Source organism: Oculina patagonica, chromosome 12 (assembly GCF_052425735.1).
Source record: "Oculina patagonica isolate OP01 chromosome 12, crgOcupat, whole genome shotgun sequence".
Lineage (NCBI taxonomy): Eukaryota > Metazoa > Cnidaria > Anthozoa > Scleractinia > Oculinidae > Oculina > Oculina patagonica.
Window position 1 is genome coordinate 31,397,588 of NC_135769.1, and position 15,598 is coordinate 31,413,185.

Below are 15,598 nucleotides of genomic sequence, written 5' to 3' on the forward strand. Positions count from 1 at the left end.
ACTGACATAGGAAAAAAAAGAAATTTGATTAGACACTGGTCGATATTTCTTCTTTTTTCTCACAATTCTTCCCATAATGCTTTGCGAACCCCATCTTCGTTCTTTCTTTCCAAGATGGCTGCCAGTCCAGCAATATCGATGTATCGTCTGCCGACTTATTACGAAAATCACGCTGTCCCGCTGCCAAATTGCATGTATAGTTTACCGAGCTACTTTCAGACAAACTCAAAAATGGAGGTGAGCCGTTTAGATTCAATCATCTGCGCTACAAAAAGAATTTGTTCGCACGCGCGTGTATTTTGTAAAAGCCGGCTCTCACGAGGATTTTATGCATTACAGGATGTCCAACCACAAGAGTCGTCATCAGGTCTTCAAAGCCTGGAAAGCAGACAAGAGAACATCCTTTGTGAACTTAATGAACTAAAAGCTGCTGTTGAGGAAATGGCTGGTCGTCTTGGAGTATCGCTTCCGCGTCAAAAAATCAAAGTAAGCCCTGCATGACGGTATAAAACTTTTATCTCTTTTGATCTTTAAGTGATCTCTTAACTAAAAGTTTTGTTGACATATTTCAAATGTAAGTGTGCGTCTGTCTTGAAGAAAGAAAAAAGATGCGGACTCTAATGATAAATAAATAAATCATTATACTAGTAATACGTGACTCGCAGGGCCTCGCGAAGCTCTGGGTTGGGGAGGCGGGGGAGGGGGGGGGGGTGGTGTTATAAATAAGGAGTGGATTATTTGAAGTTGAACATTGTACATATTCAATTTTCCACAGTAGGCAGGAAGATATATTTGTTAAAAATTAGTAACGGGCATGGCCGCGACACCCTCGTTCCCAGGGTCTACTCCGCTTTGAAGATGGCGGCTCTTTCAGGTTCGTAAAGAGGTATAAAGCGTTGGGAAGCGCAGGCTATTTTCAAAATCATCGACAAATTATTGGATAGTCGCAGTTTGGACATTTATTTGAGGGCATTAAAAAAAAAGAAGAACGAACGGCAGGAGGATTTGAACCCTCCGCCTGCGCGCCCCTGATGGCGATGAAAGGTTTATAGCCTGAATAGGCGTTGAGGGAGTATTATGTGGAAATCAGTGTTATTTTAATCCGAAAAGAAAAACGATAAAAATGAAAGGCTCAGGATTCGAACCCACAAAAAAAAAATAAGGAAAAAAAAAAAAAAAACCCTAGCCGGATTCGAACCCGCGCCCTCAGTCCCGAAGATCTGATTTCAAGTTCGACGCCAAGTACCATTAGGCCACCAGCGCGCGGCGGCCGTGTGACATCATTTCCGCCAGACACCAAGCTCACAAATATATATATATATATACATGACCGTAAACTCCACACGAGATTTTATCCCGCCTGAGCCCTTTGAGGGACAAAATTATACACCCCGCTACGCTCGGCCTTCGGCTCTCGCTTCGCGAGGAATTAATAGCCTTAGGAGAAGAAACCAAATGCATGGTAAAAATTTGTTGAAATTAATTAACTAGTTTATTTTGTATTAAATAATTATAAAAGAACTTGATCGTTCAATTTGATTTTTTTTAACCTATTCAGTCCCAATCTTAGAGGCCGATTACATGGTGAATTTTAGCCTGTGCTGTTTTTGCCGCTGGTTAAAACTGAAAACTTCTTGTGGCTGCCATTTTGTTCCGTTGAAAAACATCACTGCGCATCCCTAAGCTCACTTTTCAGCCTGGGCTGAAATTTTAATGCAATTACATGAGGTTTTTCAACCTGTTTTCCAGGGCTGAAATATCAGCCTGTTCTGAAATGCAGCGGGGGCCAGGCTGTAACTCCATCCACGTAATCGCAAAGGTGTTTTTAAGAAGATTTCTCCTGGAAGCCAAAGTGAAATTTCATCTCCGTTAACTGGGCTGAAAAATTGCCCTGGAATCGGCACCTTTTAAATATTAATTATCTTTACTGATTGCTATCACTTTTCCAGAAGATTGCTAATCATTGAAGTTATAATTGAAAAGGCCTTCCAAGGATAGCCATGTTGCAAAAATTATGTTGCATGCTTCCAGAGACCCATGTCACCTTACAAATGGCTTTCAAAAATGCCACTGTTGTTTTTATAGTGCAAGCAAATGCCAGCTTCAAGTTTTTCCTGTATTCTTATTTCCCCAGTCATTTTACCCCTTTGAAGGACTCGTTGAACCCAATCAAACCCCATTATTGTGTGACTGGGTTCAGTTGGGTTCAGTATTCAGCTCAAAAGTTGGCAGCAAATCGAATGCAACCAATTTTTTTTATTAGTTTTGATTTGCATAGTAACTGCATAATTGGTTGGTTTTTCGTTTGAATGTCAGCTACAACCAAGTACATTTTTTTTTCTAGTGCAAAGGGTCCCCTATACCCCTTGCAAAATTGAATCATGTAAAAATATTTGGCCTTTTCACTTCTCACAAATAATAGCCAAAATGTTTTGACATAATTTCACGCACATTCAAGCCAATCCCTGTTTAGACTGTTATGCTCGGAAGGCATAATTAAAACTGCAAAAATTTGATTTCATGTCCGTTAACGTCATGCATGTGACAAAATAGCTGACAAAATTTTCAATCATCTGTTCAAAACCCAACCACAGAGCTGAAAACATAGATGTGCATTTACTGGAACACTAAAATAATCAAAAATTAAGTTACGCAAAACAAGATGATTCTCGAACCAGATCTAATTCAACTCTTTGTTCATGGGTCACGTTTTTAAAAGTCAAAAATTGTGTTCACATGCAGGTGAAAAGATAAAAAAACTGGGACTCACAAATCATGAAAAAAAGCTTTAATCATGGTTCATGGAAAAATAATAGCCCCAATCGCACTTCATATAAAACGTATAAGGGGCTATCTTGTGCATGTTGAAATAATTAAATTTTTGTATTGTATAATTGATAGTTGACTGACTGACTGATTGATTGACTGACTGACTGACTGACTGATTGATTGATTGACTGACTAACTGATTGATTGACTGATTGATTGATTGATTGAATTCTTTCTTTCAGGCAACTCCAAGCACACATGACTTTGTGATATCAGCGTCACCAACGGACCCACCGCTGATCATCAGTACTTTGCAGCATGTCATGCAACAAAGAGGATTAGCACATTCTACGGCAACTTTTATCCACTCGTCAGTTCAGGGACCCATTTCAGATCCTGTAAGAACACGGTTCCAGAACTTCTCCAGTTGTAGTAAGGAAATTGGTCGTGCTCCAGTTATTTTAACAATTGTGTGGAAAGAAGGTGAGTATTTAATTTACCAATCACTGAATTTAAAAAGGACCATTTACCGTACTTTTATAACCCCAAGCCCCTGAGCCAAGTTAGAGTTTTAGCATGCTATCAAAATAGGCTATTGTTGTAACCAAACAAATATCATCTCAATGGTATTTCTTTAGAAAAGCTACCTGTTTGATTAGTTTCTTGTAATAAACATGAGTTATGATGCAGTTCTTTAAAGATGTATGTATTTCTGAACACTGGAAGTTGGAGAAATGTGGCATCCTTCATAGGCTTGAGCATTATAATTTAAGATCTGGTCAGTGGAGAGCATGAGAGACATTTCTTTGTTGAAAAGGCATTCTTTGAATTGCAGAGCAACAAATTCTTTTTTTTTTTTTTTTTTTTTTAAATTGTACAGTGGAATCCTGATTTGTCTAACTCTCGATAACTCAAACCAAAAGTTGTTTCTCTTGAATTTGCCTCACTGAGTCAGAACACTGCTTTTTATTCCCAGTTTCTCAAACTCTCAATTTTTGCTTCTCATGCAGGTTTCAGCCTCCCATGCAGTCGTATTTAGGGGTGATCGTGTTTCACTCCTCCCACTCAATCACCCCTGAAAATGCCTGCATGTGAGGCTATATGTACCCAGGATATAGAGTCTCTTTAAAGAAAATCAGGGATAGAATAAAGACTGTTTACCTTAGGTGATCAAATTGATGATGTTCATTTTTTTATTTTTCTAGTGGGACATCTTCCATTTCTGGTGGTATCACCGTGTGCCCACACTCCTCTAACTGGTGAAATAACTATCGCTCGTTTCCTTTGCCGTACACTTCTCCCAGACTTGTATGGCAACTTGACGCCTGAAGAAACCGCAAATGTTGACAACTGGATCGACCAATCACTAGCTGGCAATAAAGAGAGAACTGCTGCCTTAAAAATTCTCAACATGAAGCTGGCAAAGCAACAATGGATTCTTGGCAGTAAAATGACCCTTGCTGATGTTGTACTTGCGTGCTGCATTGTGAAGGAGAACGGTGGCGGCTCTGTTCCTGGCAATGTGAATAAATGGCTGATGAGAATTCCAGGACTGTTACCGAGTAACTAATCCAACTGCGGAAATAATTTAAACTCCAGGCATGGCCTCTGGATAGAAGTGTCTGTGGGTTTTTTGAAACAGACAAAATTCAGCACCATATGGTAACACTTGTTCTGCTTGCTGCAGAACAATGTAGTATACTGGAATAAAGAAACAGAGAATGTAAAAGAGCAGATACATAGAATTGCAAAGAGTTGGTAACCAATAAAGTGGCATTCACATTAAACATCAAAGTTCTGTTTAAAACAATTTCTTTCTTTTAAACCCCTCCTTCCTCTAGACTGCTAAAACAATCCCTTACGGCCACAAAAGCCATTTAAATCCAAAACATTGTCAAAGAAAAATCTTTGTGGCAAATATTTTTGCCACAAAGTTTTTTTTTCCTTCTGTGACGTGCAGCGAAATGAGAATCTTGTCTAAGTTTCTGAATCGCCCTTCACCGTGCCTTGTAAACAACTTCGTCCCCTGTGATACCACAGGTATCCCACACACATGAGTGTCGACAAAGGAAGCAAAGAAGAGAGAACCTGGGATCCAATTAGGTGCCTCCTGACTCTGTCGCTGGCAGGGGTGGTTCGGGGGGGGGGGGGGGGGGGGGAGAAAAATACGAACTTATAGAATGGAAACACTGAATTATTGGTATCCGTCCATGAGATACTCGAAATATTGAAATTCAGAATTCATATGAGTCATCGTGTTTGACGAAAAACCCAGGGGGAGGGGGGGGGTGATACTCGGGATTTTAAATGACGGGGATGATAGAAGGATTTTTGGGGGTTTGAAATTTTCGATTCGCGATTTTTTGGGTAGAAAAATGGCAAGTATTCTTTTGATTTAAGAAGGAATGTTTTTGGGTATTAAAAACAATCTGAAGATTCGTGGTAGTGCCTTGGCTGCATAGTTCTGCGAATAAAGTACAAGCAAACGTGTTTTGCTGTTGATTTTTGATGGGTCAATTTTTGATATAGGGATTTTTTTGGGTTATGTTGGACGCCCTAGGGATTTTTTGGGGTCTTGATTTTCGCCCCCACTCGATCATTCCCGTCACTTGAAATCCCAAGTTTCCCCCCCCCCCCCGGGACGAAAAAAGATAAAGCTCCAGTACACTGGTACAGTAGGTACAACCAAGTGCCCGAGTAAAATGGAGCGAGAAATCCTCGCAAATTGTAAATAATTTGTGTAAAACCATTAGTAGTTGCAACGAAAGTAATATGTGATTTATTTCATACCGTGTTTGCATTATCATAAGCACAGTTAATCAATTTGTTTTATTTACATGCTTCTTAAGGCTTTTTTCAACCGTGTTTCCTGCGCAATGTTAGATCCCTTAAATAATCCCCGTGGAAGAAATGACAAGTTTAAAAATATCTTTTGGACCCCCTGGCAAAGTTTCAAGTGTAGCTCTGGACAAAAGCTTCAAAGGCCACCTGTTGAATGCTGCAATTTGCTTGGCTTATCAGCAAAATAATCATTTATTATACGCTTTGTAAACATCCATTCTCCAGTGACATTGAGGTGATAGCCTAATGTTATTCAAATCTGCAGCTTTGCCGCCGCAGGTCTGTTATTATATTATTCTTTCAACTGCTGGTGCGACAAAAGCTGATATTATTATTCGTCGCGAGTGAGGTCTTTGAGTGAGAACCACTTCAGCAGTTGAACTGCACGGCTATTTAAATACCTGCAATTTCAAGTAGAAAACCTGACGGCGAGTGACGGCGATCGACGGGCATTGAAAGGTTCCTAAAATAGCACAAGTTACGATCTGACCTTGGATCACGCCATCGACTCACGTCTGACGCAAACGAGGCTACCAATGTCCGAGCGAACAAACTGTACATACAATTGAGCAAAAGAACAACGACGGCTTGTAAGGAAATTTAGCCTACCGCAACCTCAAGTATATAACACAATGCAAAGGTAGGTCGAAGACACTTGTCAACCTGTAAGCTGATAGATGTTAATGCTAAAAGGATTCGCTTTGAACCCATTTACGCTCAACGCTTCATCGGGTGACGAAATTGAATGCAACATGTTTGGCTGACCGCATTGTAACTATTTTCTAACATGTTTGTTTTTCTTCGTTTACGGATTTATAGACAGCTATAGTTTCGTTTCAAAATTTGCAGCTGCGAAAGCGGCCCTGGGTTTTCTTTGTATGATGCAACAGGAAAATTTCTAGCAAAGTATCAACATGTTTTTTTTTCTGCAATGTTTATGTATTTGATGCGACGCTTGCTGATTGCGTGCGAAAGATGTCGGTTTCAATGAAATGAACATGATCGAACGAAAATTTCTCACGAAGAAAATCGTATTGACATGATCCACATATAATCACGTTCTTTCCGGAGAAGCGTTTTATGTTGTTTTCGCTTTGTATTTGCTAACTCGTGTACCGTGACACCGCGTCCAAATTTTCCCACGCTGTATTATACATAATCTTTGACAGCTACGCAAAATTCCAAGGAATCTTTGCTTCATGCCCACGAATTTGCATTTGTTTGTTAGCGCGTTCAAATTGCCGGCTCCTATATAATTTCCGGGCCATTTTACGTTGATAAATACCGAGTATTCAGAGTATTGATGCTTTTGTTGTCAAAAATGCGCAACGGTAGATTAAACAACGTGCGACTTGCAGTATATTATGCTTCCAAACACAACATAAAGTCGGATTATTGCGGTCTGCTTGGCGCTGGCTGAGAGACGTGCATTATTTGAAAATGCTGGGCTATCATGTCGCTCCTCTTGCGTTTATTGGGCATATTAAAAATCTGCACATGGAATAAATTTCATTCGGAAAACTGCCACCCTGAATTGTGATTATATATATTGTAGGGTTCGGTCGAAGATGGCTCTTGAAAACAAAGAGACTTTTTGTAATTACTTCACCTCATTATACCTCATTATAAGAACGTCGCATAATAGACTTTTATTGCTAATAGAGTCGCTTTCTGCCATTGTTGTGAAAATTAAACAATAACCGAAATGAACTAGGGAACGTAATTCAAATTAGCATGACTAGTTGTTTTGGTAAGAGCACGTGGTTTACCCTGACCTCGTGGAATTTGAAGAGAAATTAGCTACCTTCGAAATAATTGATTTTTGAAGAGTTTTACTGCAGACCGTAATAGCCCATACTGGAATTTTGATGTTTTTAGAGACCGAAATAAGACAAGTTAATCCAAGAAACGAAATTCTTTTGCACTGTGAAGAACTGAGCGGTAGAGTGTGTAAAGCGAGAGAGCCCCCTTAAAAAAAAACCCTTGCGTCGACTGCTCTCTTTTTGCCTCCAGCTTTTCACAGGCCTTGCCAAACCGCTTTCCCTCCCACCCTCCCCCTCTGCCAAGTGAAGGCTGGCGAGAGGTTTAAACCGCAACTCATGCACCATGAATTTTCATGATAGCGCACATGCGCACATGGACAAACACCAGGCGATAATTTCCCATGTCGAATATTGATATTTTCTCATGTCCCATGTCGACTTTCTACAGTGAAACCATGATATTACGAAGCCGCAGAGGACTGGCAAAAGCTGGCAAAATATGTTTGTTATATCGCGGGTTTATTATGCAGGGGTACTGTTTGAACGGATTTTTACTGTTAGTAACTTTAGCCGGGCTGAAACCGGCAAAACTGTTCGTAATATTGGAGACTTTGTTTTATACAATGTAGGGGTTCCACTGTTTCGTGGATAAGCGCCCTCGAAGAGGAAATGAGGGTCAACGGCGAGTCAAGGGTTAAATGGTTGCAAATAAAGCTATTAGCCGACAAGTGAGGGTAATGTTTCTCTGACGATTTAACTTCAAGGGTCTGATGGATCGAAAGAAGATTTTTATGGGCTTTAATTAAAGACTAACGTCAAGATATCTTGACTCATTTTTTTCTGATGTATTAAAATAGTCAAAATACTATCAAATTGAGGGAAACATCAAGATAATATTTTTCTGAGGAAGAAAAACACCAGTTTCTCAAAGAGAAGTAACTATAAACCGAAAATAAACAAAGATGGTCCAGAAATGGCAATTATTTTCAAAATGTATCATCCGTCACCAGACGTCGTCTGATCCGTCACGTAGCGGTACCTTCAACAGTCAAAGGAGGGGGACTTGTAAATGATTGATGGATAAAATTATAAGCACATCTACCAAATTGGGGTACTTTTTGCTGCTAACCATCCAAAGAGGGTATTTTGTAGTCTCTTCGCAGCCGTTGTTTGGGCTCGTCGCGCAGAAGAAAAGTAGCGTTACGTGACAACTCAAATACAACGGCTGCTAGCTGCGCGCGAAGGAGACTAAGTATTTTGGGGCTGTGTACAATAAAAACTTTACTATCAACTGGTTGCATGAAGATGCTTGTAATATTTGACCTTCAAAGTAAAATCCACTTCCGCCACACCCAGTTAAAGGAGCTTTGTCACGGATTTTACCAGATTTTTTGTGTCGCAGGAAACCTAAAAATAACGGTCCATTTTTATTGCAAATTGCTATATTTGAGCATTGAAACTGTTAACGAGTGTCTTTGCCTGCGGATGGCTCGGATGGAAACCGATTGCAACTTGAAAAATTAAGGCTTAACTTTTCAAGTTGTTTCCGCGCGTCTTCAAACAATCGATATTTATGGCCGTAGCTCGATTTCTATCGGCAAATTAATCTTCTTTTAGATGTTTAAAGATAATGGTTTCACGGGTTAAGTTGCCTACCACTAATTTCAGAACAGATTAGACCAAAAATCTGCGAAATCCCCGTAACGTAGCCCCTTTAAGCCTGGTATTTAGTAGCGACGCAAGCACAAGCGCAAGCACAAGCGCAAAGATAACAGCTCTTATTTATTAGTGAAAAGGGCTTCGACTCAAGCAAAAGCACAAGTGCATTGCATTTGGATGCTTGTGCTTGTGCTTGCGGAAAGCACAAGATCAAAATTTGTCCTTTTTGCGTGATTGCGCTTGTGCTTGCGTCACTAGTGAAAACCAGGCTTTACGACCATCTCCGCAGATCACGCATTCACGAGTTTTGTTTCTTCATCTATTTTAGTCAGAAATTGGGTGCTGCATCATCTATGGACACACGACAAAACCAAAAGGCATTTCAAGAGGCGGTCTACAGAAAAGACCGTGAGGAGGTCCACCGATTGCTGAGTATTGGAGTCAATATAAACGCGTTAAACGAAGCCGGGGACACTCCTTTACACCAGTGTATAAGAGAAGGAAGAATAGAGTCTGCAAAACTATTGGTTGAATTTGGCGCCGACATCAAAAGAACGAACAGAGATGGCTGGTCTCCAGTCCACTTGGCGACATTCCTCGGTCAAAGAGAGCTAATGAATTATTTGCTGGACAAATAGATGGATACCGGGAGAAGGGAACTAGTAAAAATTTTTGTTAGACATCGTAAATTTAAATATATATAAGAAAAAAGAAGTTGTTCTTCAGTCTGATTCGTCGCGCGCTTGAACAGATTTACAAATGATGTCATGACAAAAGGCGAATCTGACGTTTGTTGGACAAAGTTTACTGTTGTAATATTTTATTATGACATTACTGATCATAGCAGTTCATCACTTGAACACCAAAGACGCTGTTGTAATAAATCTATAATAATCTGATTATAATATCACCAAAATATAATGTCACTTAAAGTAAAGCCAGTCAGTAAATGCGTTTCTTTTTTTTCTTTTTTTTGTATCTGGGTTTTTTGCCTTGACAATGGAACTATGCTACTGCCTCGTTTTCAGCCTTACGTCCTTGTTTGGCGTGCGGTGCGCGTAGAATGTTGGGCTTGTTGCACTCGAACGACCGGAAGCCTATAAACCAATCACGCTCCCTGTATCTTGTTGATTATCAATATACGTAATATTTATCATGTCACAAGCGTGGAATAAGGAAAAATATATCTGAGTCCGTGAGCTGATTCATTTTCAGTGTTTATCTCCTCAGTATCTTAAATATTCTCTCTGCCGGAGAATCGACCATGAAGCGAGATTCACACAGGCACAAGCGAGACCAGTGGACGCTTACACACAAATATGGAGTGTCTGCCCCGTCTCCAGTGGCATTAGTCAAGTCATGCATTGCGCACCAAGGTGCTGCTGCATTTCGTCGAAAGGTGGGAAACAAGGAGCGCGGTGTTTGATGGTTAGGAGGCGAATTCCGAGTGCAAGATCTGCGCGCGACCGCGCTCCAACCTAGGGGACTGAGAATGCGCACGCAAAATAACATGATTATCTGGAACAATAAACAGGGTACAGTGTAGCTATAGTGCGGTACAGAAAAGAAGAAGGTACAGTATATTGCACTATTTTACTTACTCCTACCAAGTCGCCGCTATTTCTTCACGGGAGCTACCGGGCTCAACGTATGAATTTTAGTGGCACGGTCCGAGCCTTTCCTTGATACTTTGCGCCTTTGATCTTTTGCCCTCGGCCAAAATGCGCCACAATTGCTCTTGTATCTCCCTGCATTTCCCTTCATTATTTTGCACCGAGGTGTATTCTGCTGAACTTGAATTGGTTTTCATTGTTGTTCTTGCTTGATAACTTTTTCCCAAATTTCAAAATGTACATTATGATTTGTAAAGCTAAAAGTTGCTTATAGCTTTGGCCCCCTTTCTCACGGTATTTTTACCTACCGTTCCCACTATAATGTTTGTTATTTTCACTTTAAAACACGGAAATCTATTTTTTTATTTCTGTAATTTCCTTCATTTATTTGTCGATGATTACGACAAGCATGCTACAAGAGATTTTCACTTTCAGAAGTTTAGCTAGCATTTGCAAGCTAAGGATGCTCAATGCTAGAACAATAATCCTGAAAATTTGCGCACAATTGAATCAGTTTCAGTAGTTTGGTGGCAAACGAATTATTTAGTGCTAACGGACTAACTGCAAAAACCCATTAATTCAAACTACAAAATTAGCAAACATCACACACTTCTATAAGAATATATTTTATAAAAATATTGAGGCTGAAATTTGCGGAATTTTAAGAATACTTAAAGAATAAACCCGAGGCTGAGATTTTGAAAAGACATGACATAATTTTGTGAGCTGAAAATGTGTAAACGCAATACAATTATATGTTTTCAACTAAACCGTTAAAATTCTTCCTTTCTCTTTATGTCAAACTAGCTAAAAAGCAACAAAAGCAGCACTAGCCGTAGGTTTGTTGCTTATAACATTTCTGCAAAAAGTTATACACTTGCAATTGATACCCCTATACATTCTAAAACGGAAATGTCATACGTTATAATCTAAGAATATTTACAGAAATATTTCAGCCTAAAATAGGCAGAAAAAATAAGAATAATCAGCCTGGGCCAGAAAACAATATTCTTATAAAAAAAAGAGTGTATACAGTACTGCGTAATTTAATAATTTCGGTTTAACGTTTGTCACCTTTAAAATTTTAAGCTTAAGTGGACGTTCTTTGCTTTGTTAAACGACAAAACCGACAAAACAATTATAACAAATGGCAAATTCAATTTCCAGTGAGAATTCATTAAGTATTTGTCAATTCGCAAACAATGTGCTCTATACTTTAGGAAATGAATCCACGACCGATGTTATACACCATCCGGCAAAACTTATTTCATTGTTGACAATAGAGTTAAAAACTGCTGTTTTGTGTAAACAACTTTTCCTCTTGTAGCAGAAGAGACAGGAAAGGAGAAACAATTTAGTTTGCTTTTTAACTGAAGCAGCCGCCTGTGGCATCCACAAATACACGGCGTGGGGGAAGATTCATTTTAGCACGAATACATTTCGTAAAAGACTGCTTTCTTCCGTGCAGAGCGAAAAGGTAACTCACTTTGGATTTGACTTTTAAAGTATTTTTTACATTTCAACCTTTCAATCTTGCAAGCTGCCCATTTATCCGTTAAGATTAAGGTTTATTATAATTCCTAAAACTTGAATAAGTTTGCGTTAAGTCTTTTTCACGTAAAAATTCAAGCCCTTAAGAGTTCTTCATCTTCAATTGTAGGTAAAACTGTACTTAGAGGTTCTATGCTTTTTTACAACGATGTTAAGCTCCATCCCCTTCTATTAAATAAGTACCTTATTGTTACTTATTTTCGTGGGAACTCAATTTCGCGAAAAGAGAATAAGCATATTTTGCGGGACCTCATTTTCGCGATTTGGTCAAAAATACGCAATTAACATAAAAAAATACAATAAAAAACGTTAAATATTAATTTTCGCGGGTCTTTAATTTCGCGATTTTTTGAAAATCGCGAAAATTAAGTCCCGCGAAAAAAAGTAACAATAAGGTATTTGGTTTTCTTTTCTTTTTTCTTCCGATAACTACTCGGTATATAAAAAAAGGCTCTACAATAGTTGCATACTGGTCATATGCTGCCTCAAAAACTTTGAAACGCTCTCCCTTTAGCCATCTAAAACGTTTTTATTAAAACCCAAATAGTATTGTATATTTCCGAGAATTTTAGATTTACTCAAAGAAGAGTTACCTCGACTATGGATGCGCGTTTGAAAAAAGTATTTTCTTCAACCTGTATCTACTAGTTATGTCGTCAATTAAGAAAAACTGATGTTGTTTTCTTCGAGTTTAAAGGGACACTAGCTATCATGGGGGATTTTTCTGCTTTTCAGTAAAAGTACTAAAATTATTGGCTAAGTACTCTCGCTCGTACACGAAAATATAAATAAATTGGTGTTGAAGGAAGAGGGGAGCCGTTATTAGTTTTTACCTGCTTTTCCAGGTCACAGGGGCAGAACTTGAAAAAGTCAGCCTAATGTAATCAAGTTGAGCTCAAGATCTAAAGTTCCTGGTGGCATCACAAAAGTATCACTTGTTTATAGTCTCAGTACACTGGCAAAGTAATTTTTAACGAAACTGGACCACTATTTATAGGTTTTCAGACGTTATAAGGCTCTTGAATTTTTAAAGTGAAGCTCGTTCCAGTGTTCCTTTTACCCATTGCTGTGTTAACCCTTCATAATCATTCAAGTCATTCAACATAACCTTTTACCATGAAATGTGGATGTTTAACCACAGCACATATTTTTCATTTTTGTTTTCAGCCGACAGCCATGAAGCCCCAGCTTATTGCAGTAGTATTTTTGGTCACATGTATAATCTCAACGCATTCCTTCTTCCTTCGTCCGCATGGCAAACGAGAGTCAACTTTACACAAGAAAACTTCCTCACGATGGAATTCCGCCCAAAAAACACGAAACCTTCAAGGTAAATATTATTTTATGTCCCAAATTAATCAGCTGCGTTTGTGCTAATGTGTTTACAAAACGCCACAAAGCTGCTGAGTAATTTAATAACTGGAAAATTGGATTGAACAGCAGCAAACTCATTACCAGTTTCCTGTATCATGTTTTTCTCACGCCATCATTTTAAAATGTTTGCTCCATATTTATTTTTCGGCATTGCACCCATTTCAATCCCGCCTCTGGAGAGAGATGTTTCAGATAAGAGCCCAAATGACAAATAAAGTAAGCAAGGTTGATACCACGTAGAATACTTAAAGCGACAACGACACTGAGAGAGCACACACTGACCGTGGACAGCTGTTTTGACCTGGTTGGGTCTCGTCAGCACGTTCTAGCAGCTAAAAAGTATTACATACTGCTGAAGTCACGCTACGGGTATCCGTGATGTGTCTCTGATTGGTTTTTACTTCCTCTTTGCTTTCGCACGAAAATTCACAACTGATTATTAACCAATCAGAACAGAGTAACGTCATCAGGGTGAAGTTCTCCAGGTTAAAATTCAGACGTCTCTCTCGAGGGCCCTGGGGTGAATTAATACGGTCTTATCCCCCCCCCCCCCCCCCCAGGCCGTGATCCCGCTCTCCAACTGCCCTCCTGCGGTAAGGGGAGAAACTTCAATATGTACCCTTTAAGTTTGGAGGAGATTCGCAAATTGCCTCCTCTCTCCCCCACTCTCGTCCACCGCTGTACGGTATGTTAATTTTTGGCAAGCGTAATCGCCTCCTGGTTAGCTAAACTAATACCAACTTTAAGACGATGCAACGCCGAGGTATTTATTCCAGTTTTTGGATATTAAACTAATACATATCCTTGATTTCTAGTATCAAGTGATGCCTCAAAACTGAATTGAATTGAACTGAATTGTAACCTCGCTTTTTTAGATCACTTGAATAAACGACTCTGGTCGTGGAGGGAAGACAAAAGCAGAAATGACGACACTTCCAACCTCGAAGAAATGGAGAAGTGAATAATGATAACAAATGGAGACGGGCAAGATTGTGAATGAAGAATGTAATAAAACTTATAATTCTGGATTACTGAGTGTTGAATACAAATCAAGAAAACTATTCTTAGCGGTCTCACCTCGCACGTATAAAAGGAAGAGTAAACAAAGGAATGATGCCGTTCTCCGAAGCTGCTCAGCAGTTCAGATTTAGCATGTTGTCTGTTCTCTTTTGTTTCCTTTACACCTATCCTTTGACGCGGTCTCGTCTCTGTTAATTTTTCCCACCCTACCCTCCCAAGTTTTCTTTTAGGTTTGAATCATTCAACAGATCGAGACTGTTGGTGCCCATACTCAACAATAGGTGTGAGGGAGACAGGTGAGAATAGATAACTATACGCGCCGGCCTTTCCAACCATCCACCCCTACCCCTTCCTATGTTGTTAACGACAATTTAAAGCACTCTTTCCGCTTTCAATAACCGGCCTAAACCGCGCTTAAGCTCTTATCATTAATGTGCACATCCATAAAAACTAACTGGAGTATCGATGAGTATGGAGTACCAATGAAGCGCGCACTGCATATATAAGTGCGCTTAGGTTGCGCGATAAAGTAAAGCGGTGTTACACAGGACAACTTGCAACATACAACGATTTTTTGCGCAACAACGATGCGCGAAAAATTGAACACCGTGTAACGTGATACCGGGGACACTTTTTCGCGCAACTTTTGACTAGGCAACACGTTGTGCGTTTTTTGAACCCAAGTCAAAAACTTGCAACGCGATGTCAACATCGTTGCGCGAAAAATCGTTGTTGCAAGTTGTCCCGTGTAATACAGCTTTTACGTACTTTTAGTATGAGTTTCTGGATGGGGGTGCTGGAATCTGGGTAAATTTTCGTTGATTTCTTAGCTCACAGTTAGAGAATCTTGTCCAATTCGCAGCTACCAGTAAGATCTCATTCAGACCCTCTTACTAGTACTTGCTGCACCTCTCTTAGACGCACTTCGTGCGTTCCGTGTTGTTATTTTACAGGGTTTCTGTTGGAAAGCTGTACGCATCCTCATTTCTCTTACGTTCCAGTTTACTA

General features: G+C 39.5%; 2 protein-coding genes and 1 long non-coding RNA gene across 3 annotated transcripts; all 3 read left to right on the top strand.

The window, feature by feature from the left end:
• The first annotated feature begins 80 nt into the window (after nucleotides 1–80).
• On the top strand, nucleotides 81–4,563 carry LOC144632782 (aminoacyl tRNA synthase complex-interacting multifunctional protein 2-like). Its single transcript, XM_078491507.1, has 4 exons — nucleotides 81–237; nucleotides 340–486; nucleotides 3,012–3,252; nucleotides 3,975–4,563. The coding sequence occupies exons 1-4, from the start codon at nucleotides 115–117 to the stop codon at nucleotides 4,337–4,339; spliced, it is 876 nt and encodes a 291-aa protein (XP_078347633.1). The 5' UTR covers nucleotides 81–114; the 3' UTR covers nucleotides 4,340–4,563.
• Nucleotides 4,564–5,915: 1,352 nt separating this feature from the next.
• On the top strand, nucleotides 5,916–9,969 carry LOC144631420 (notch-regulated ankyrin repeat-containing protein-like). The gene is made up of 2 exons (XM_078489852.1): nucleotides 5,916–6,250; nucleotides 9,361–9,969. The coding sequence occupies exons 1-2, from the start codon at nucleotides 6,243–6,245 to the stop codon at nucleotides 9,668–9,670; spliced, it is 318 nt and encodes a 105-aa protein (XP_078345978.1). The 5' UTR covers nucleotides 5,916–6,242; the 3' UTR covers nucleotides 9,671–9,969.
• Nucleotides 9,970–11,994: 2,025 nt separating this feature from the next.
• On the top strand, nucleotides 11,995–14,599 carry LOC144631424 (uncharacterized). The gene is made up of 3 exons (XR_013566732.1): nucleotides 11,995–12,122; nucleotides 13,364–13,526; nucleotides 14,446–14,599. It is a non-coding gene; the product is annotated as an uncharacterized LOC144631424 (long non-coding RNA).
• The last annotated feature ends 999 nt before the right edge of the window (nucleotides 14,600–15,598 follow it).

What these genes read in the sequence shown, in the direction of transcription:
- LOC144632782 (XM_078491507.1), top strand. Translation starts at nt 115, where the DNA reads ATGGCTGCCAGTCCAGCAATATCGATGTATCGTCTGCCGACTTATTAC. An exon ending in AGACAAACTCAAAAATGGAG is followed by an intron (nt 238 to 339) that starts GTGAGCCGTTTA and finishes TATGCATTACAG; the next exon opens with GATGTCCAACCACAAGAGTC. An exon ending in AACAATTGTGTGGAAAGAAG is followed by an intron (nt 3,253 to 3,974) that starts GTGAGTATTTAA and finishes TTATTTTTCTAG; the next exon opens with TGGGACATCTTCCATTTCTG.